The 23,636-nt window shown below is 41.9% G+C and overlaps 1 protein-coding gene across 3 annotated transcripts; it reads left to right on the top strand.

Annotated features, from left to right (window-relative positions):
• The first annotated feature begins 587 nt into the window (after nucleotides 1-587).
• On the top strand, nucleotides 588-22,934 carry RSAD2 (radical S-adenosyl methionine domain containing 2). 3 transcript variants are annotated; one of them, XR_004273743.1, is made up of 7 exons: nucleotides 588-1,407; nucleotides 9,119-9,280; nucleotides 12,960-13,189; nucleotides 16,204-16,353; nucleotides 19,331-19,363; nucleotides 21,363-21,685; nucleotides 22,392-22,934. XR_004273743.1 is itself a non-coding variant. In XM_032294225.1 (6 exons), exons 1-6 carry the CDS (start codon nucleotides 1,062-1,064, stop codon nucleotides 21,525-21,527), a joined length of 1,086 nt encoding a protein of 361 aa, XP_032150116.1. In that variant the 5' UTR covers nucleotides 588-1,061; the 3' UTR covers nucleotides 21,528-22,934. The 3 variants fall into 3 exon arrangements, 2 of the variants coding, with proteins under 2 accessions (XP_032150116.1, XP_032150117.1); XM_032294225.1 differs by having other exon boundaries at nucleotides 21,363-22,934; XM_032294226.1 differs by lacking the exon at nucleotides 588-1,407 and adding an exon at nucleotides 8,500-8,794 and having other exon boundaries at nucleotides 21,363-22,934.
• The last annotated feature ends 702 nt before the right edge of the window (nucleotides 22,935-23,636 follow it).

The raw sequence follows: 23,636 nt of genomic DNA, 5'->3' as shown, positions 1-23,636 counted from the left end.
CAGTAATTCTCACCAATTAGGAAGCATCTTAGAAAAGCATTGGATTTCCTCTAACTAAAAATATCTATCAAAAGTGATATTGAAATACAGGAAGATGTAAATATCTAAATTTTAACACTGTCACCTTGCATAAATAAGGCTGAATAGCTAATGAAGTAGTAAGACCTAAATTCAATTTGGTTCCATGCCTTTTCACTGTCATCTGAAAGGGGTCTTCAGGTGAATGATCTTGGACTCATCCACCACCAGCCAATCAGCCTGTTTATTATCTGGCTTTAAAAAGAAACTTTTCCAACCAGGTGCGGTGGCTCATGCCTGTAATCCCAGCACTTGGGAGGCCGAGACAGGCAGATCACAAGGTCAGGAGTTGAAGACCAGCCTGGCCAACATGGTGAAACCCCAACTCTACTAAAAAAATTAAAAATAAATTAGCTGGGCGTGGTGGCACACACCTGTAATCCCAGCTACTCAGGAGGTTGAGGCTGAGTGGGAAATTTCGCTAGTGGGAGAACTGCCTGAACCCAGGAGGCAGAGGTTGCAGTGAGCCAAGATCATGCCATTGCACTCCAGCCTGGGGGACAGAGCAAGACTCTTTTTTGAGAAAAAAAAAAAAAAAGAAACTTTTTCTGAGGGCTCACCCATGATGGAGCAAAAACTGTTACTTGGCTATGTCAAGAGAAAATAATGCAACAAGTACAAAGCGTATTGATCAGTGCACCTGTGTCTCTCTATTGGACAGAGAGTTAGATATTCATAGAGACTGCTGTCCTCATCTGTAACTACATCAGGCTAGAGAGACTGTCACAATACAAGTGGATGGAGGCATCTGTGAGTAGAGAAAGCAGGAACACTGGTCCCCATCTCTACTCTTCAGTCTTGGCCCTGTTTCAACTTTCACTTTCATATATGGCAAAATCGAAACTCTAACTCAGCTGAGTGTTAATTGAAGTAGGTGTGTCCTGCTCCCCGATGACAGGTTGCTCAGAGACTGCTGATTTCCACCCCTATATAAAGCAAGTCCCTGGCATGCAGGGACTGCTCTGCTCCAGGCGTCTGCCACCATGTGGGTGCTCACACCTGCTGCTTTTGCTGGGAAGCTACTGAGTGTGTTTGGTCTGCCTTTGAGCTCTCTGTGGAGGAGCCTGGTCCTGCTGTTCTGTTGGTTGAGGGCAACGTTCTGGCTGCCAGGGACAAAGAGGGCAAAGAAGCAGCTGGTCCCGAGAGAGCCAGACAAGACCAAAGAGGAAGAAGAGGACGCCCCTTTGCCCACCACCCCTACCAGTGTCAACTACCACTTCACTCGCCAGTGCAACTACAAATGCGGCTTCTGTTTCCACACGGCCAAAACATCCTTTGTGCTGCCCCTTGAGGAAGCAAAGAGAGGATTGCTTTTGCTCAAGGAAGCTGGTGAGTCCCTGGTCCCAGGCAGAAATCAGGATTCTCCACCACTGGACAGCGGGGTAAAGTGAGGAGGGGCTGGGGGCACACAAGCTGGAGAACTTCTCCAAAACTCAAGCTCACCATTTGCCATTGCATGGTCAGTATGTTGTCCTGCGAGAAAATAATTCAGTGAATTTTGGAGTGGGTCCTTCCTAAGTCACAGAGTTGGCCCAGAGTGGGGGATTGGTGGAGCAAACCTGTCCCTCCTATCTCTTGGAAGCAAGCAGAGGTCTATGCAAAGGGCAGGTCCCTGTCACACTCAGTGTTTGGTAAGAGGCAGTTTGGGAAGACTGTATCACTTTCTGAGTTCACCCACAACACTAACAAATTTGGGTTTTCCAGAAACAGTTATTAGTAATTAGGAAAGTTGAAAACAAAAACAAAAACTTTTACATAAAAACAGAAATAGTTGAACCTTATATTTGAGTTCGCATGTGTTCTTTTAATAGGAAACCTTAAAATTGTTTTAACAAATATGTTTTAACAAATATTTGTTTTAACAAATATTTAACAAATAGCTCTAAAGAATCCTTACTGAGCATCACCACATTAATAACTTGCAGCACCTTGGAGATAACTCAGCACGCGACCTTCAAATGCAACATCTTCCACTCCAGATCTGTTCTTCCTTCCATCCTTGTTTTTCTGTCTGTCCTAGAGTATCTTCTCAGCTAGTACCTTCGGCAACATCTTTAGCTTCTTTCCCTCCTTGTTTTACTTTTTAATGAAAGCATATCATACATGCATCAGATTACACATATTCAGGGTGTACATCTTGATGAATTTCACAAAGCAATCACAGTGAGGTAAATAGCCTGCAGTTCCAGAGAGAAAGCATCACCAGCCCTGAGAAGTGCATGCTGCACTCTGGCCACTACCCTGGTCCTCAAAGGTAAGCACTTGCTGGACTTCTAACTCACAGATTCATTTTGCCTGTCCTGTTCTTTATATAAATGAAATCATACAGTGTGCGCTATGTTGAATCTGACTTCTTTCCTCCTCGTTACATTAGCTTAGTCTCCCAAAGCTGATTGCTGAAGTGAGCCTGACTTCCCATTCTCAGTGTGGCTTAGCCCAAATTCCTGTCATTTCTCACCATGATGATTATAATTCAACTCACTGTCTCTTCTCACCCCACTGAAAACTGCTGGTCTCATTTTAAAATGTAGTTTTGGTGATTAACTCCACACCTAACTCTCCTACTTATGAGCATCATTGTCAAGGCCCCTGGCAAGCTCAATGTTGCTCTCAGCATCCACTACCCTGATGGCTTGGATTCCCTCTGCTGTAGACACAGCCTTTCACACTCATTTTCTTCAAACACCAAAATCATTAAGAGTGGTCATAGTGTTGTCTCGTCCTAGAATATCGGTCCTCAAATCTGTGTTGGTGAACTTTCAAAGCTCCTTCGAATTCTCCTTGGTCCTCTGTGGCCATAATTATGCCCTTTACTTTTCATTTGTAATCTCGTAGCACTTGCTACAAAGGTGTCTTGCAGCTTCTATAAATGTACTATTTTGTTCAATTTTGTTTTTAATGTCTTGGTCCTCAAAGAAATTATGTTCCAAGGTTGAATTTGACCCTCCTATGTATCTTCATGCCTAGCAGAGTGTCTAGAATGTTATAGAGCCTTAATAAATGTTTTTAGATAAATGAATGAATATAAGGAGATACGTTGAATGAAATTACAGCTTTCATTTAGAAAGCCAGGGTTTGAGTTTCTGCTCTAACATTTACTAGACTTGTCAAGACATTTAACTTTTCTGAGTTTCAGTTCCATGATCTTAAAATTATCATTAGATAAAAATGATAACTGATAAACCAATTTCAAAAGTTGGTGCAAGGCAGAAATAAGTGAATGTTCACGTATTTTTTGTCATAAACGATAACCTATTAATAATTATAATTAATACTTTTATATAATAACCTCTCGGTTTAAGTAAGTAAAAGCAAAGTTAATTGAAATGCTTACAGGATAGTGTAGGTTGTATTTTCCTGTAAGAGAAATTTCTAGATAATGGAGGAAAACGTATTTTTGTGGTTGTAAGCCTTAAAGAAAGAGGAAAGAAACACAAAAGGTGGCTCTGCAGTCAAAGACAGGTTTATTTTAGAGAAAACAAACATGAGAGGGGCTTCTGGCCAAGTTAGGTCAGAGCCCACACTCTCACAGACTAAGAGTTTTTAAAGATTTAGAGTGGAAGAGTTTATGAGAGGGTTACACTGCTTCTGTGTTTCTTCATCGTGCTTATCTGGGAGAGGGAGTTGTGTCTGTTTCCATACATCTTCCTGCAGCTGCTGGCATACCCACCCTGAGTCTGCTTTTAGCTTCCCTATCAGTCCACCTGAAGGGAAAGGCATGTCCTTATTAAGGCCCACTGCTTCACTGGGGCCCATTATATGAGGGCGAAGTTTGGCAGTTACCCAAGAGACCTCCCCCCGTGCCTCCCTCCATGCCTGAGCTGTCTTATCTGTGTTTTACTGTCTGTTCTTTCTGGCTTCTTGCAGTTAGAGAAGTGATTTTCTTGAAATGCGTGAGGCTAAGAAAGGGTGCTGGAACTTAAAGTAGCAGTGTCTGTCACGAGATGACAGTGCTCCTGCTCTGTCAGTGGTAATTAAAGGTTTAAAATTACATTAAAATTTGAATTTTAATATATATTTTATACATTATATTTAAAATTACAATTTACTGTTCTGGCTAAAGATACTTCTAAAATATATTATTTACTTTCCTGGCTTTTAAACTGCTAAACAGAACTGAAATTCTGTTCAGAAAGACTGAATAGCATTTAAAACAATGAGCATCCGATCTGGGCTGTAATGTGATCACTCGTGTATGTTAACACCACTGTCAATCAATTCTTCTTTGTCTAAGATCCTAACTGTGCCTCTAAATTCTATTCCTTCCGTTTTCTTCTTCTTCCATCCCTTTTAACTATACTCCTCAAAATTGTTAGCAGTTCTTTGCCACTGGCCAGTACCCTGTCTTACTTTCTCCAGTTTATCTGCTGCTACATCTCCACGCTTATTAGGTAACTGTGTTTTGTTTTCAGATTATAATGAATGTCACTCAAGCAGCCTCCCAGCATGATGGATTATAAATAGGGAGGTGACGTAATGTCTCACTGTCCAATCACTGACACATCTGAGAGTGTGAGGGGGCACTAGAACTAACTCACAGATACTGTTTTGTCTACCATAAACCAAAACTGTTCCAGGAACACCAGGATGGAGGCTTTTCTACTTATAAAGGCTCGAGGCTTTGGAGCCTAGGCATGTACCCTAGCTCCACTTTTCTCTAGCTTTATGATCTTGAACAAGTTGTTTAACCTTTCTTGGCTTCAATTCTTGCACCAATTACCAGATAATAATTCCTTCCCATGGGTTATTTAAGGATTGAAAGTTTTAACCTTATTACCTTGGGTGGCGTATGGTGAGGCCAGATACAGAATAAGAGAGACCAGAAAGAGCTTTGCAGCTTTGTGACTCCCAATACCTTGGGGAGTGCACCATGGGCCCTCCAGGACCACGCAGGAAGCACCAGGTTAGTCATCAGGCAGGGGAAGATGGGGATTGTAGACTAAGCCCATAGGACAGTTTCCACAGGAGCAAACAGGTGAGGCAGGGCCAGCAGGCTGGGCACGGGCTTGTTTGGATAATTTCAACAGGCCCTAAAGCATAGATTCTGTCCCTGGTTTTCTGGTACCAGGCCCTGGGATGATTAGAGTGGTGAAGAGTGGCCCAGGATGTTAGTATAGACAAAGTAGTCAGAGAGTCAACTTAATTGGCTGCTCAACAAGAGGAACTGACTGGCTTCTAGCCAGGGCCTCAACACTAAGTCAAGACGGCATTTCAAAAGATATATGGCAGTGAGACTGTACACATTAAACTGCCAAGCATGGTATTCAGCACTTAGTAGGTGCAAAGTTTGAATGGATAAGCTCATGAATAATGTTCTTGTGGTTCTGCTGCTCTAGCTGGTATTCCTAGTTATTTTATTCCCATGACCAAATCTGTTTGAGATGTTTACTGGGTCTAACATTTACTTCTTTGGTTTCTGATTCCAATGTCTGCTTTTTTTTTTTTTTTTTAAGATGGACTCTCGCTCTGTCACCCAGGCTGGAGGACAGTGGCAGGATTTTGGCTCACTGCAACTTCCGCCTCCCAGGTTCAATTATTCCACTTCAGCCTTCCATGTAGCTGGGTTTACAGATACTCACCACTATACTGGGCTAATTTTTTTGCATTTTTAATAGAGATGGGTTAGCCAGGCTGGTCCAGAACTCCTGGCCTCAGCTGATCCTCTCACCTCGGCCTCCCAAAGTGCTGGGATTACAGGCATGAGCCACCGTGCCTGACCTGCTTCCATTTCTGTGTCTTGTCACATTCTTCCTTTTCTTCTCCATGTTTTAAACCAACAGCTGCTCTCCTCTAATCTGAGCACATTGTTTTACAACTGGTTTCAACATAGCCAGAGTTCTGTGAAGTGGACATTGAGAACTTCATCTGGTGGGAAAAGTTGCTCACTCGTGAAAGGCTGATTCTGGAAATTACCTACTATGATGTGGCCATAACACAGATCAGCTAACAAGTACTCAGTGAACTGGATTGAACGGAATAGAATTAGAAATGAACCTCATCATATCACTGTATAAACATCTGAATTTCGAGATATTTTGGGCCTTGTAGTTGATTGTGGCATATTTATCTTCATTTCCTCCAAATTCTCCTCCACTGCATTAAAATTACAGTAAAAGAATTAAAAGAAGGAGAATAAAACTACAAAGAAATCAACACACAGTTGTAACCAATTCATGGCATGAAGCAGTTTCTGCATGTGTCTTCAGGGAGATGGCAATAGGAAACTCACCAGATTGCTCCACAGAACACAGAGAGTTTCAGAAACTGGCCCCATCATTTGATATGGAAGGTTGGTGTGAGGCAGGGATTAGGTACTCTTTCACTACTTTATACTTTCCCCATGGCCCCTCCCCAATTCCTGCAGATGACGGAGGTTTTTTTTCTGAAGGATCTGGTTCCCAAGGGCTGAGCACTCAGGGATACTAGCTGCAGTGAAGAACAGGAACCACCCACTGAAAACAGCAGAAGTCAGAGCAAGTCTGCCCAGCAGGTAGGGAGGCCCCATCTTCCTAGAATGCAAACAGGCAGGTAAATGATGCAAAGGCCCGTCCTCCTAGAATGCAGGCAGACAGGTGTGTAAATCACAGGCCCATCCTCCTAGAATGTAGACAGGCAGGTGTGTGATGCACAGGCCTATCCTCCTAGAATGCAGGCAGGTGGGTGTGTAACACATAGACCCATCCTCCTAGAATGCAGGCAGGCGGGTGTGTAACACATAGACCCATCCTCCTAGAATGCAGGAAGGCAGATGTATAACATATGCAAGAGACAGATATTCTTATCTGAGAAAACAAGATGACTCCAGAGTAAAGAGCAAGGATATTGGCATTTGGAGGTTTTCCAATGAATAGGCCAGTTTACCTCTCTGTCTCTCCATAGTAAAACCCTCCTTTGGACCAGCCCCCCCTTCATCACAAAATTCCATTCTGCTATTTGCACCACACTGAAATTTGAATGAATGAACAAAAAATCAAAAGAAAAGACAGACACCAAAACAAATGCACAGAGAGGATGTAGAAAGAAGAAAATTTCCAAAAAATCTATAGCTAGTAATTACAGAGAGATGAAAGAAAGAATTGCATGTGCGAAACAAGAATAGAATGCCAAGAAAGGAATAGTCAGAATATGGAAGCATCTCGGGAACTAAAAGTGGGGTTTCTAAAATTACAATTTTAATAGAAAGACAAAAAGGTAAAGTCTTACCAAAATGAGACCAAAAAACAGGATAGACATAGGAAGGAAAATGATAAGAAAATAGTGGTTAAATTTAGACACTCCAATATTCCAGTAATAGAAGTTCCAGAAAAAGGAAAAATTAAAAATTGAGACAAGGTGCGAACAATCAAATAATATGAGATTTTTTTTTCATAACATAAAGAGCTGTGATTTCAGATTGAGGCCATCGAGGTGGCCAGATGGTGACTAAAGAGAGATTTTGAGGACACCCTGACTTGAGATTTCAAAACTTTAGGAAGAAAGCTTCTGGAGAGTAGAGAAAGCCATGCACTTACAAAGGATTACAATGAGGGTGCTATCAGGCCTCTGAACAAGAACGCTTAAAACTGAGTAAGTTTGCTGAGAATGATGGTTTCCAGATTCATCCATTTCCCTACAAAGGACACAAACCCATCATTTTTTATTGCTGCATAGTATTCCATTCCACATTTTCCTTGTCCAGTTTATCATCGATGGGCATTTGGGTTGGTTCCAGGTCTTTGCTATTGTAAACAGTGCCTCAATGAACATACGTGTGCACGTGTCTTTATAATAGAACGATTTGTTATCTTTTGGATATATAGCCAGTAATGGGATTGCTGGATCAAGTGGAATTTCTATTTCTAGGTCCTTGAGGAATCACCACACTGTCTTCCACAATGGTTGAACTAATTTACCCTCCCACCAACAGTGTAAAAGTGTTCCTATTTCTCCACATCCTATCCAGCATCTGTTATCTCCAGATTTTTTTTTTTTTTGTATTGCATCTTAGGTTTGGGGGCACATGTGAAGAACGTGCAAGATTGTTGCATAGGTACACACATGGCAGTGTGATTTGCTGCCTTCCTCCCCATCACCTATATCTGGCACTTCTCCCCATGCCATCTCTCCCCAACTCCCCACCCCTCGCTGTCCCTCCCCTATTTCCCCCACGACAGACCCCAGTGTGTGACACAAGAACAGAAAATCAAACCGCATGTTCTCACTCATAGGTGGATGTTGAACAAAGAGAACACATGGACGCAGGGAGGGGAGCATCACACACTGGGGTCTGTTGCGGGGGAATAGGGGAGGGACATCAGAGGGTAGGGAGGTTGGGGAGGGGTAATATGGGGAGAAATGCCAGATGTAGCTGACGGTAGGGATGGAGTCAGCAAACCACGTTGCCACGTATGTACCCATGCAATAATTCTGCATATTCTGCACATGTACCCCAGAACCTAAAGTGCAGTCAAATGTATTAAAAAAAAATGAGTAAAAATGATTTCACCTAGAATGTGACACCTGGCCAAACAATTGATCGCCAATGCATTTTGAGGTATACAAGTTTCTGCTTTGATTTCTATTTTATATTTTTTTCAGGAAGCTTGTAAAGGAATTTTCCAAAATAGAGGAGTAACCCCAAGAGAGAAGGGGACACAGAATCCAGGAGGAGGAGTAGGGTGGGAAACGCAGAGTGAGGAGGAGTGTCATTCTCAGGCTGGCAGCTGGCCCATGGACAGTCACACCACATGGCGGGTGGGTGGGGGGTATGTGGCTTTCTGCTGTGCAAATCCCTGTGTTGCCTCATTGTACCCTTTGGTGTCTGAGCAATTCTATTCATTTGTGTAACCAATCCCCTGCATCCCTGTTTAGACTCCGAATTAAACACAGGCTATTCCCATTGGGTAGGGTTGGCGTTGGGAACTAGGGTTAGAGGAGGGGAAGATAATGAGACAGTTTTATTTCACTTTTTGACATTGAGAAAATATTATTTTTGCTATTAAATATATATATATATATATATATTTGTTAACTGGTAAAATTGATGTATCACCTCGCACAGGTATGGAGAAGATCAACTTTTCAGGCGGAGAGCCATTTATTCATGACCGGGGAGAATACCTGGGCAAGCTGGTGAAGTTCTGCAAAGCAGAGCTGCAGCTGCCCAGCGTGAGCATCGTGAGCAACGGAAGCCTGATCCGGGAGAAGTGGTTCCAGAATTATGGTGCGCTTCATGGGATGGCCCTCTCCTTATTGCTATTGTTACTGTCGGTTCTTGTATTTCTTTCCATCCTGGGCCTTCAGCCAGACCTGCTGAGGAGCTGGAAGGGAGGAAAAACTAATCTTGCTTACTCTAATCGCTTTTCAAGCTGTGCATGGCATTACGGCAATTTTAGTTCCATAGGGCTCTCCGTACACAAGTTTGGCAAGTTAGATAATAGACCTTATTACTGAGATGACTATCTTGTACATTGCAATTTAGCAAATATAAGACCTCTGGCCTGAGTTTAGACACTAGCAGGGAAAATTGACACATTTGACAACTTTGTAATAAAATATCTCTGTTGAGACTGGACTGGATCCATGACTAATTGTATCAGAACCTCGTGGTGTGTGGATTGGCCAATGTGGGGGGCTCAAAGGGATTTCACCGTGTAGCCAGGATTAAGAACTGCTGAATTCTAAGGCTGCTGAGGTTCCTCGCAGTTCAGTTTTCTGCAGATGTCATGCACATATAGCAGTACTTGAAACTTAGGAAGGACTTGGAAAACATTAGCTCTTCTTATATGTACTGTCATGTTGGGGAACAGGTGCAGCCTGTTATGGTACAATTCTCTGTCCTTTTTTTGTATTCGCTGTTCCGAGCCTTGAAATCATTCAAAGAGAAGCTGCATTTATAATCTCTTGAGGATGTTGCTGAGACATCTTTGATACCTCATCTGAGATGGTGCAGACATGGACCGTGGGGGAGGGGCACTGTGGATGTGGGTTGAAGTGTCCATCTGATAAGGGTGAATCAGGAAGAGAAGAGCAAAGGTGTCAGGTGCAGGTGAATTAGGAAGGGCCCACAAGGCAGTGTGTAGAACCAAAACGGTAGTGAGGGGCAGCACTTTGTCACACAGGGGGTCTGAGGTTCAAAGTGAACTTTGGGAACCATCCTCAGACAGATACAAAAGAAACTGAGAAAGCAGTGTGATGGAGACTAACTGGCGGGGTTTTCTGGGTGGGCACCCAGCCAGTGCTCTTCCTCCAAGATCAGCTGTCCAGGATGTCCTTGTGGTGTGCTTAGCAAGGACAGCACTGCGCGTCCAGGTCAAAGCTCTCAGACTTGTGGGAGAAAGTGGCATACATTAGTGAATTGAGAAGCATGGAAGGAAAGCCGCTGTCAGCAGCGTGGAGACAATAAGAAAGCATGAAGACTGTGGAGAAAGGGAAACCTCATGCCGTATTCCTACAGTGCATGAGTAGACAGCCAACTAGGAGCTTTCATTGATTTTTGTGCAAGATGAGAATTTGGATGATCCTCAAATTATTGAACAAAAATCAAAAATCTACAAGAATAAGTATTTGCAAATAATTGGAAATATTTTTAGACATTGTGAGGACCAAATGTATGTAGATGCCTGTCTGGTCCACCTTTGTCTAATGGGTCAGGGATGGGTCTATGTGCTTGAGTGAATGAGAGGAGCTGTTTCAGAGCCCCACTACCTCTCCAATTTGGTAATTTGCAAGAAGGACTTCCAACACTCAATAGCCAGTTATACTTATGGCTAGGGTTTCTCTTTTCTTTTCTTTTTTCTTTTCTTTTCTTTTCTTTTTTTTCTTTTCTAAGACAGAGTCTCACTGTGTCACCCAGGCTGGAGTGCAATGGCTCTATCTCAGTTCACTGCAACCTCTGCCTCTGGGTTCCAGGTTCAAGCAGTTCTCCTGCCTCAGCCTCCCAAGTAGCTGGGATTACAGGGACCGGCCACCACACCCAGCTAATTTTTGTATTTTTAGTAGAGATGGGAGTTTCACCATGTTGGCCAGGCTGGTCTCAAACTCCTGATCTCATGATCCTCCCGACTCAGCCTCCCAAAGTGCATGAGCCACTGCACCCGGCCACTGCTAGGGTTTCTTAGAGTAAAGGAAACAAAACAGAAATGTCAGGGTAAACACATACATCACCAGAGTCCAGAAAGCCCAGATGCAGGCTTCCGAGTCCTTCTCCATCCCAGGCCTCACAGGTTGTACTTTCTCTCTAGCAGTGAACTACGGGGACATATTTGGAATGTCTTTGCACAGAAAGGTCCATTTGAGTTCTAGGGTATGAGGCTTGATACAGGCCTGGTCATTTACGCCCATGCTGCTGTGGAACCAGCTACTGAAACTGAAACTCAGGACCCCAACGATGCAAACAAGGAAATCGTGGATCTTGTTAAACAGTCCTGGCAAGTCTTGACAAGTTGATTCAACAGGCCCCATTGCTCCAGGTTTATACACCTCACCAATTAGTGATATATAGAATATCGTGTTGGTCATATATGCAGGGGGTGGCCAAGATTCCACCATGGTTCCAGGTTCTCCTGGAAAGATGTAGGGGCTGAGCAAAGAGATCTGCTCCATTAAATCTGTCTTCCCAAGAGTTTTGTAAAGGAAACGCTGAGAACAGTAGGAGAGTTATCATGGAGACAGAGCAAAAGTTGGAAAGGGGGTAGAATATAGCAATTGACTTACAGATCCTCAGACGACTTGGAAATCAACTAGGTCAGTCTTTAGTATAACTGATAAGTCTCTATGTTTTTGGTTTTGAACTTAGCTCCTGGTCTGTCTGGAGGTCAGGGGCTCAGTTACTTGCCTTTTCACAACGTGATATGCCATTAGGAATTTATTTCAGATCAATTTTAGAATGTTTTGAGTTGTTTTAAATAATGGACAGTTGCTTTATTCTGGTTCCAGTTTCTGCTAGATGTTTTGAGGGCTTGTGTTACTTATGGGCAAAATAAAATTAGCCCCAAAATAGGAATTAAAATGCCTCTTTTCATAACTTTAGAGGATAGTTGCTTAAAGAGTTTTAGGACTTCCTAGCTTCTATAATTTGAAAGTAATTTTAAGAAAAATAGTCAACTCTTAACAAGTCACAAAACTAGGAAAACTCAGACTTAATCAACTGCAAGGAATGACTCAGCCATTGAGAATGCCTGTACTTAAGAGATAAGTGGGTGACATGAAGGAGCAGAGGAAACTGAAGGGGTAGCAGGAGAGATGGAGTAGGAACTGGTGTTACAGAGACCAAAACGAAGGTAACTGAACACTCTCCGTGCTCCCAAAATAACCCGCCATCACAGCTCTTCACATAACCATGTTGCACGGAGGGGCCTGTTTACACGTTATTCCCGCACCAGGCTTCCCTTTCTCTTGGTTTTCTCCACATCTAGCACGGTTGTCCCTGACATCACGTAGAGTGTCTCTAAATATTTAGATGATTAATCAACCATCAAGGAGATGCCAGGAAGAAACTGATGAACTAGGCAAAAATACTAGGCATCTTCAATAGGGCAGTTTTATCTGTGTGTTGGAAAAAAAAAGAAGTAAATTTATAATTGTTCATAAAGAAGTCTGGAGGCTTCTGTGCAGGAATAAATGAAAAACCTCATTTAAATATATCAACAAGTGTTCACACATATACACATGAAGAATTTTCAAATAATCAGCTGTATTTGCATCATTATATTTCATGCATATTTTCAAGTTTGTTTGACACCAGAAGAAAGTATAATTTATATCTCAATGAGTTTTGTGGGTATAAGGAAAAGTGCCTTTTAAAAAATTAAAACAAGATATATTTTATCACAGGAGCTATAAATAGCCTGAGGGGCTTGGTCCTTGGATAGAAGAGTTTAAAGATGATCGTTTTCCTTCAGGTGAATATTTGGACATTCTCGCTATCTCCTGTGACAGCTTTGATGAGCAAGTCAACATCCTTATTGGCCGTGGCCAAGGGAAAAAGAACCACGTGGAAAACCTTCAAAAGCTGAGGATGTGGTGTAGGAATTATAAAGTCGCTTTTAAGATAAATTCTGTCATTAATCGTTTCAACGTGGAAGAGGACATGACTGAACAGATCAAAGCGTTAAACCCTGTCCGCTGGAAAGTAAGTACACAAGGTTGCTTTTGCTTATTTCCTGCAAGAAAACATTTAGGAACAACGTTTTTCAATGAAACTGAAAACAACACTTATACAAGAGAATTCTGGACCTTGCAAGCCATTCCAGAAGTCAGGTCCTTGGCTTTTCAGCTATAGTAGACTTATAACTACACTTTTCTTTGCCTTACTTCCCTTTTCTGAAAACTTGAAATGATTTCCTTTGGAAATATTGTGAGGATAAACATCAAAAAACATGCTCAGTGCTTGGAAATGTTTGAAAGAATATGTTCATAGAAAGCCAAAATTTCTTTCTGAAACTCTTGGCTTATGGATGGACAGATACAGGTTCCTCATAAATTCTGATTCAGTGAATTTCTGGAAGACATTAGGGGTAAAGTCATCCCCAAGTTGTAGCAAAATGGTACTTTTATTCCCAGATTCATGCTTTAGGGCTGACCCCACTACTCGCTACTAAAAGCCTAAAGGCCACACACACAAGCCAGCTCCACATATACGGCAGCCACTACATGCAGACATGATGACTAAAATCCTTTTCTACCTTTGACTGCTCCTCAGCATCGAATCAGGAGGCTGTTTAAAAAGCAGCCTCTTGGGCCTTATATCTGCTGTCCTGAAACAGGGTCTGTGGTCAAGGCAAGTATAGTTGGGAGGGCTTGCAAAACATGTATTTCTAATGAGCAGTTGTGGAGATTGTTATATAGCTACGCAGCACCTCTGTCTGGAGCCCAGCGTGGATGCAATGAAAGATCAGGTGCAGAGCTCAGTGCTGGCACAAACACACAGAGATGGGGGAAAACTCACACAGTAGCATGCTATGTGGGCTTCCATTACGTGAAGTGGCAAAGCAGGCCAGGCTTAACTGGAAGTCTTCATGTAGGAGGAGGTATTTGGCTATGCTCTGAAAAATGGAAAGAATTTTCATAGGCGGCAAAGACCTGAAGCAGAAAGTCACTTCCAGACTGGAGGGCTTGCCTGCACAAAGAACACCTTTTCCTTTAAAGCTGCCTTGAAGATTTCTTTCAATCCCATGTCAGCATTCCAAATAGAGTTAGGCAGGAGGGTAAGGGGTATTGTGTCATTTTCCCGAAGCTGTCCTGTGGTATGTGGAAATGGGTTAGGGGAAGCTGGAGATGGTACTTTTAACATTTTTTAATAGGTATGTTGCACATGGACTTTTGGTTACATATATAGGGATGTGAAATACCAGCCACATTCCCAGGTCTAGAAGGAACGGGAGGAAAGCTAGAGAGGTATGGTAGGAAAAACGGGAACTATGATCCACCAGGAAGGCAGGGGCTCCAGGCGGGGGCTAAGCTGCCTCAGAGATGCTGACACTCCTGCCAGACCCCGCTCCGAGCCCCACCTCTCTCCTCTGCCCCGGGTTTCCTGCTGCCACTGTCTTCCTCTTAGTTCTCTTTCGGCATCCTTTTTTCAGATGTGTCAGTATTTTCCCCACAGCTTGGTTTTCTCCTATCTCACGGCCTTCCTCTCGGATATTTTGACTCCTGTGCTGCCTTCCATTCTAGATTTGCCATTTCAAGATCCTGACTCTTTTGGTGGAAGCAGCTCCTGCCTGTTTGGAAAACCAGATTGTTGATGCTTTCAGCCTTCCAATTGATATAGATTGATGCCCCTGGATCAGGTGCCTGTTCTTATTCTAATCGTACATGGCACTCGGAACCTGCTTTCCTGAGGCTGTCTCCTCCACCACGAGGCTGTGGGCTGGAAGATGCCACCAGCTGTGTGCCTGGGACAACAGCACTGAGCATGTGGACTGCTCACTGGGAGGCTTTGTTGTGGCCCGTAGGCTTGCTCCAGCAGCATGGGAGGAGGGGGCTCTTTCTACCCCTCCATGCCCAATCCCACACCCTCAGTATTGTTCCCCTTACAGCTCCTATGACTTGGTTTTCTCCTGCAGAGGCCCTTCCATTCTGGCTGGCTGATTCTGCAGTCAAAGTCCCTGGAAAAAAATGCCCGTGATGTATGTTTTCTTTGGTAGTCAAGTCTGCTCATTATTCAAACTTGTGTGGAAGGACAGTCCCTCCTTGCCAGACCTCTCCTTACCCTGAGCCTGGGTGGGGCATGAGGGTGGGTGACAGTCCCTCCCAAGATGCTCACAGTCTGTTAAGGAAGATACCACGAAAGCACATAGCAAAATTATCCTGTGACCAGGGGCCAGTGGAGGCAGATACCAAAAAACCGAGGACCAAAACAGAGTGAGCAAAAAAGGGAACACTGAAGTGTTGACAGTATCTTCTCATCTGATTACAGTGGGATCTGAGTAGCTCAGACAATGACGTTTGTGAAATTCTGTGTAGAACAATCCTTTCCGTGGAAATCCTTTAGATCTGGGCTTGTCCTGGCTCTGTCTTGGGTTAGCTGTCGCCTTTTTTCACCTTGGGCAAGTCTCTTCATTGCTTGCCTTCCCTAGGCCTGACTTCTATTTTCAAATCATGGTAGTATGTATAGAATCATACACTGTATACACTCACACACACACACATTCGTATACTTAAAACACCGTTGAAAGATAATAGTGATGATTTTGAAAAACAGTTCTTAGATATTAAATGAAAAACACATACTAGAGGACTTCAGAAGGATATATTAAAAATCAGCAGAGAAAACAGTGTTTTTAAAACGTGTTTTTCTTGGTTATGGGATTACGCTGATTTATTTTTCTTGCTCTTTTATAGTTTATGCTTTTTCAATAAGTATCCATTATTTTGTTGCCTGAAAGTACTAGATGATAAGACTAAATCAAACATAATCTAGACCAGTTTTTGAAAGCTTATATTTTAAGAATGTGCTTCTAACATCATATTCCTAAATTTCAGGGCAAGCTTTCCTTTCACCAAAGCCATATCCTTATAGAATGTTCCTCAGCTTGTAAAGTCTTCTTTGCTCAGAACAGATGAAGCTTGAACAGGGGAAGTGAGGTTTGGGGAAAAACATGTTGGAGAGCTCTCTGCAAAGCCAATGCTACCATTGCCTTTCAGGTGTTCCAGTGCCTCTTAATTGAGGGTGAAAATACTGGAGAAGATGCTCTAAGAGAAGCAGAAAGATTTGTTATTAGTGATGAAGAATTTGAAAGATTCCTGGAACGCCACAAAGAAGTGTCCTGTTTGGTGCCTGAATCTAACCAGAAGGTTGTATAAAGCAAAAGTTGTTTTCTTTATCATTATATCTTCAGGTAGATTCCCAAAAGAGAAATCTCTCAGCCAAAGGCACCACGCATTGTTACTTTAGAGAGTTCAGTGGTGAGAGATGGGAGCAGTGCCATGTGAGGGCAGACAAGGCTGCCATTGGCTGTGCCACCTCCCAGCTGTGGGGTGTTTAGAGAGCTTCAGTTTCTCTATCTACAATGGATAGAGTGGTACTTTGCAAATGATACAATTGTATATAGATTCATGTAGATATTCTTGATATACGATTCATATATGTATAATGTCCCTATGTGTCATACATGTATGACACAGTCCCTAAACATAGAAAGAACTAACAAATGCTACTCTATTGATAGCAACATTATCACATTATTTAGTTGAATAATCTCTATGTATAATTTTGTTGCATAGAATGCAAAAGAAATATTTCACCAACTGTTTAGTTTTCGAATGTAATGACCATTGGATCCATCCTATTACCACAAATTTCGTAAACAGATAAAAGACGGTTGATCAAACAAGTCCACACTATGGAGCTTCCAGATAATACTAGAGGCAGGGTATCTAAAGATGTATTCTCAGAAGTGACAGAAAAAAAAATCCTTCTTCTTCCTGCCGCAGTAGAGGAAACTCCTTATTAATGAAAGATACAAACTTAAAAAAATTATGATAGTATAATTGAATGCATAAAATCAAAACTATATGTCACACATATCATAAAATTAAAAGTGAAATATGTTAATATGATATACTGAATTGTATCAAATAAAGTCATATATGAAAAGTTCTTCAAATCAATAAAAATCTATTAACACCAAAAAAGCAAAACAGGAATGGGCATAGATAGACAATCTACAGAAGGAAAACGAACGATGAATAAATATTTTAAGAGCATTTGATATTGTATTTAGTTCATGTTGTTATCAAAAGTATAAATCATTGCAACTTTCCTAGAAAACAAATTACTAACTTTATAACCTTTGAAATAGTCACATATTTCAATTCAGAAATTGTACCTTATAACATGAGAAATATTCACAGATGTAGAGAAATATTTATGTAAAGACATGTTACTGCAGTATTAATGCCCCCAAATTAAAGATAGCCTGTCATTTAGCATACAGAGAGAATGGGTAAATCTGTAGGTTCACAGAATGAAATGTTACACAGACTAACATGCATATTCCAAAAATTTTTAAGTGACAAGGAGAAATTCTGATAATACAATACTGGATACAGATAAAAAACAGTATGCAAAATTAATTTGACGTTTAATCCTAAGGTGTAAAAAAATGCATCTCTACATATTCCTATGGTTATCTTGGTGTAGTGGAATTATTAGTATTTTTTTTTTACCTGTATAACTTTTTGAACTTTAAAAGTCTGTAACATAAATATTAGTGTTATTATTTTACAAGCAGCTTCTCCATCTGCCATCCAAAAATATACATAAAGGAAAATCTTTACCCCGTATGCTTACGTAATGCTAGGAACTCACATAGCAGACATTCATTCCTTATGCTTTAGACTTCTGAGGCTCTAGGTAAATAGCTCAAGGTTAAAAGGTAATACTGAAGTGAGCATGAATAAGAGAATTTTAGAATGCAGGACAGGATGACCATCAAAAAGAAGAGAAAAGGGGTAGAGGAGGTTTTCTTCTATGCACTATTTTATTACATTTTTTAAAACTCCATTGTAATTAAATAGTTAATATGAGATGAAAGAAGATCTGGTTGAGTGCCTCCTTTGTAAGAAGGACTGTTAACCCTTTGACCCGTTGCCATTCTCACAAATGCTTCATGAGCCAGGATTTATTATCCCCATTGTATGTATACACCAAGAGGCCAAGTGGTAGGTGCTCATTTACCTGACTTGTATCAGAAGCAAAATCTGAATTTTGATGACTCAAAGCCCACCAACCTTTTAGCCAGTTTGTTTCAAACTTCAAAAAAATCACCTGAGATCTTGTGAAAAGGCAGATCCTTATTCAGTGGGTCTGAGCTGGGCCCACCACTCTGCACCTTGAACTGGTTCCCAGGTGATGCTGATGCTGCTAGACCTTGAACAGTGGGTCTGCTCCCATCCCTGCATGGGAGTCGGCAAATGCTGGCCTGAGGGGTGGGTCTGGCCTGCCACCTGTTGTAGTACAGGATGCAAGTTGAGAGTCGATGAGGGAAAATATCAAAGCAAGAATCGTACTCATGACCAGTGAACATTATGTAAAGTTGTGTTTCTGGGCCCATAAATGAAGTTTTAGTGGAGCTCAGCCGAGCTCTTTTCCTTATGTATTGTTTGCATTGTCTTTTGGGCTGCGATGCACAGTTGATTAGTTGTGACAGACTGTGTCGCCTGCCAAGTCAAAAATATTTACTATCTGACCCTTCACAGAAAACACTTTGCAGACCCCCATCTATGGGTAGGTATGGAAGAAATACCTTCCGATCGACAGTACAGGTACACCTTCTTTATACCTATAGAAGGCGTAACTATTTATAAGTAATGTTAGGGTAATATTAAAATCCTCAGGAAAAGCCACCCTTTAGCTCCAAAAAAATACCATTCAAGACAGTTCTGCTTTATAAGTTGAGAAGGGGGATATTAGATACATGGTGGACACAGTCGTTGAGAATATCAAGTAAGGAAGAAAAGGGCTCTCCAAAAGTGTGAAGGGATGGGGAAATTGCCTTGGAGTTCACTGTCAGGGAAGCCCTCAGGATGGAGGTTCTGATGTTTGACCATTTCAGCAAAGAGCAGAGAGTCCAGGCCTGCTGTGATCTGTTGGAAACCGAATACACACAAACAGAGCCTCGTCTTGCAAGGGCCATGACAAAGGCAACTCAAGGGAAATGAGAAATGCTGGATCCAAAATAACACAACGCAAACACTAAAGGTGGACAGTTGAGCTCACACACTGAAAAATGTACCTGAAACTAAATTTGTATTAACTTCTCCTTTGCAGATGAAAGACTCCTACCTTATTCTGGATGAATATGTGAGTATTTCTAATGAGTTATAAAATGATCACTTAATTAATTAGCAGCAATGCCAGAGTCGAGTTCCATAACTACCTAGTACCTATTAGTCCTTAATTAGCACTTCACAGTTTTATGGTCAGTGATTACGATTGTGCCAGAGCCCTCACTTCACGGGGTCAAAATGCGGAGCTGAACACTGGACCAGCATAAGCTCGAACCCAGGTCCCGGCATTGATTTGCACTGAGCACCCTGTGATATTTTCTCCCACATGGCTGTACATCATGGTTGTCACATTGAACCCATTACCACACATAACAGAGTCATCTGTTATGCAGTCCTGGGCTGGAGGTTCTCCTGAGATAGGGCATCCAGCCTGCTTTGGAGGAAGGTCACATCACTCTTCCCATTATCTTGGACAAACCAGACACAGCTGGCTTTTGCTCTGATTGATAAACCTTGGCTTTGGTGAGGAGAGGCTTATGGTTCTGCTCCAAACACCATTGATATTATTCCTACCCCCACTGCCTTCCAAAGGCAGAGGGAAACCCGCCCTTCTGAAAATTGAAAAACAAATCACTTTCCCCTTTCTTCTGTCTTTTTTTTTTTGCTATATCTGTAACCTTTGTCATTCTTCCTAGCAAAGGACAAAAAATTCCATTTGAAGACATTTTAAAGAAATTAGCTTCAACAACCTTGAGTTCAATATTTAAGTTGGATTTGATTTTTGGAGAAATGCTTACTGTCACTTTTGATATTTGCTTTTCTTTCTTTCTGTTTTTTTTTTTTTTTTTTTTTTTTTTTTTTTAGATAAGGTTTCCTCTGTCACCCAGGCTGGAGTGCAGTGGCACAATGTCAGCTCAGTTGATCCTCCTGCCTCTGCCTTCTGAGTAGCTAGCTGGGTGCACTACCACACCCAGCTAGGTTTTATGTATTTTTGTAGAGATGGGATTTTGGTATATTGCCCATGCTGGGCTTGAACTCTTGGGCCTCCCCGAATGCTGAGATTCCAGGCACGGGCCCCCATGCCCAGCTGATATTTTGTTATTTTCAAGTTAATCAATCATTGTTTATAGCCATTCCATTTCTTAACAATATAACCTTTCTTAATAGAGCATAAGGGACAAGGTGACAAGGAAAACATTCAGTTTCTGAGAAACATTCAAACAATTATTTTTTGGGATGCAAATGATTATGATTGACTAGGGATTTTGACCAGCATCTCTCAGCAAACTAGCTGCTAGTCTCCACATATTTGGAAAACGCATAGTCAAAGCAAAATTTATTTTACCAATTGAATAATATTTTGCTTTGACAAATATTACTTGAGCTCCTATGAAACAGTCAGTGTAGGTCATATGGAATGTGAAGAAATCATTTCTGCCTACAGAGTAGAATAGGACAGAATAAAACAAATGAAAATGGATGGAATAAAATTAAAACAAAGACCCTTAGCAGGTCATAGAAAACTCTTCATGATCCAGCACCCGTCCACCTCAGCAGCCCATTTCTTTTCATCCTCTCTCTTTCTCAAAACAAGTCTTCATAATATTTACGCTAATACATGCATGCATTTACACAGGCACATTGTTTCCATTCCAGAAACACCGTCTACCTCTAATTTCCCCAATACACTATGCTATATCACACTTCCGTGCTTTTGTGATACCATTCCCTCCCATTTAAAATCTCAACACATAATTTGGATGTCAGCATTTGGGGGAAGCCTCTCCTGATCACCCCTTCCCCCAGTGGAGCAACACCTGCCCATGTGGGGCGCATATAATTCTGTTTATTGTGAGCTTAGTTAATCTACTATGTTTAGGCCAGCCTCTTCCACCAGAACATGAGCTGGTTGAGTAGAAAGATGGGGTACAACGGGTTCAACGTCAGCCACAGATTTCAAAAAAATATCTGTCGACATGATTGGAATATCCAAAGCTATTTGAGATTAATACTCTAGTTTTTACAGGATTCATTGCGTGGAAATATACCAGTTTCTGTTATGAATTCTCTAGATGCGCTTTCTGAACTGCAGAAAGGGACGGAAGGACCCTTCCAAGTCCATCCTGGATGTTGGTGTAGAAGAAGCTATAAAATTCAGTGGATTTGATGAAAAGATGTTTCTGAAGCGGGGAGGAAAATACATATGGAGTAAGACTGATCTGAAGCTGGATTGGTAGAGAAGAAAGTGGAAGGAGACTTCAGCATACCAGTGGGGAAACTCCCAGAGTGACTGCCATTGCCTACATTACTATCCCGTTGGTATTTCCCAATGGCTGAAAACCTGTTTCTGCTGCACATGACATCTGATTACCTGTGGTCACTGAACTCCTAAATAACTTGGGTAGCAAATCCTGAGACAATGTAAAAACATTAACTTTACTTGACTGGCTTATAACCTTGTTATTGAAACAGCACTTCTGGTTTTGAGTTTGATTTATCTAAAAAGAGAGAATACACACAGGAATAATGACCCCCCAAAAAAGCTTAGATAAGCCCCCTGTACACAGGACCTAAAATTTAGCTCAATGATGCATTTGTAAGAAAGAAGCTGTAGTGATACCTGTGGGGGCAATATTGAATTTGGATTTGATTTTTTAAGCAATGTTTACTGTGACTTCTATATTTCCATTTTGAAGCTAGTTCCTGTTCTAGTTTACTTCATTTGAGAGAGTCAATATATTTTGCTAAATGTCCAGATACCAATTTTCACATCTGAGACATTACAAAGTGTCTGCCCCAATTATTTCTGCTGGTTGTAGTGCTTTTTCCTTTTTGCCTTGGCACCATTGCAGTCTTGTACTTCTCTCTGTGAACTATAGAAATGTGCAACAGATGTTTCCAAGAACATATGATATGATAATGCTACCAATTTTCAAGAAGTCCCTAGAAGGAGACAACACCTGGAAAGACGGCGTGGTGCAGCCAGCACACAGTGACTGTTCCGTGAATGCCGGCTACCTGTGTGTGTGGCACCTGTGTCCCTTTCTCTTCAAAGGTTCAGACCAAAAACAAGATACGCTTTCCATTTGATGATGCAATTGACATGGGGACAGTGCTTTCACGGCTTTGTTCACCTGTCATTTAAGTCACATGAGGCTGTCAAGCAAAGGAATCGGAGTGAAGTTGGATAACTGCTTATCCCTACGTCTCTGAGAAGGGACGGCACACCGGCTTGGCATAAGATACCCTAAAATCATGCTGGAGCCTTGGACAAGGAAGAATGTGAGCGAGTGGAGGGAGGGTGTCTGGATTTCATGTCAGGGAAGCCATGGAACCGTCTCATATTTTTGAATGAACTTTGAATCAATTTAAATAAGGTACCATTTAGGTCAGCTTAAGAACAATCAGCTCAGAGAAAGCAAGTATGAGAGAAAATGTCATGTAAACTAGGTCAGGGAACAACACCCTCTCCCTGTGGAAGTATCCTATGCAGTTTGTTTGTGTAACTTAGTATGTTGTTGCCTAAAAAAATAATAATTTCTTATCATTGTTTCAAAAAAGCAAAATCATGGAAAATTTTTGTTGCCCAAAAGGTCATTTTAATTCAGCTGCAATTTCAGTGTTCCTCACTAGGTGGCATTTAACTATTGCCTGATGTCATTAAGCGCCATCCAGAAATTCTGCTTCATAATCTATTTTCAAGACTTGTTGATTGTTGAAAGTTTTGTTTCCTTGCTGGTGAGGAGTTGTGATCCTTTGGAGGAAGAGAAGACGCATTCTGGTTTTTGGAATTTTCAGCATTTTTGTGCTGGGTTTTTCTCATCTTCGTGGGTTTATTTACCTTTCATCTTTGATGTTGGTGACCTTCAGATGGGATTTTTGTGTGGGTGCCCTTTCTGTTTATGTTGATATTATGCATTTCTGCTTCTTAGTTTTCCTTCTAACAGTCAGACCCCTCTGCTGCAGGTCTGCTGGATGTGCTGGAGATCCACTCCAGACCCTGTTTGCCTGAGTATCACCAGCAGAGGCTACAGAACAGCAAAGATTGCTGCCTGCTCCTTCCTCTGGAAGCTTCATCCCAGAGGGGCACCCGCAAGATGCCAGCCGGAGCTCTCCTGTATGAGGTGTCTCCCAGTCAGAAGGCATGGGGGGCAGGGACCCTCTTGAGGAGTCAGTCTGTCCCTTAGCAGAGCTCGAGTGCTCTGCTGGGAGATCCACTGCTCTCCTCAGAGCCGGCAGGCAGGAACTTTTAAGTCTGCTGAAGCTGTGCCCACAGCCACCCCTTCCCCAAGGTGCTCTGTCCCAGGAAGATGGGAGTTTTATCTATAAGCTGGTGATGGGGCTGC

This window comes from Sapajus apella, unplaced genomic scaffold (assembly GCF_009761245.1).
Source record: "Sapajus apella isolate SASKATOON/1434 unplaced genomic scaffold, GSC_monkey_1.0 scaffold31, whole genome shotgun sequence".
NCBI classification, from domain to species: Eukaryota; Metazoa; Chordata; class Mammalia; order Primates; family Cebidae; genus Sapajus; species Sapajus apella.
The sequence above is the reverse complement of the archived record's forward strand: the minus strand, read 5'-3'. Positions and strand labels throughout refer to the sequence as shown.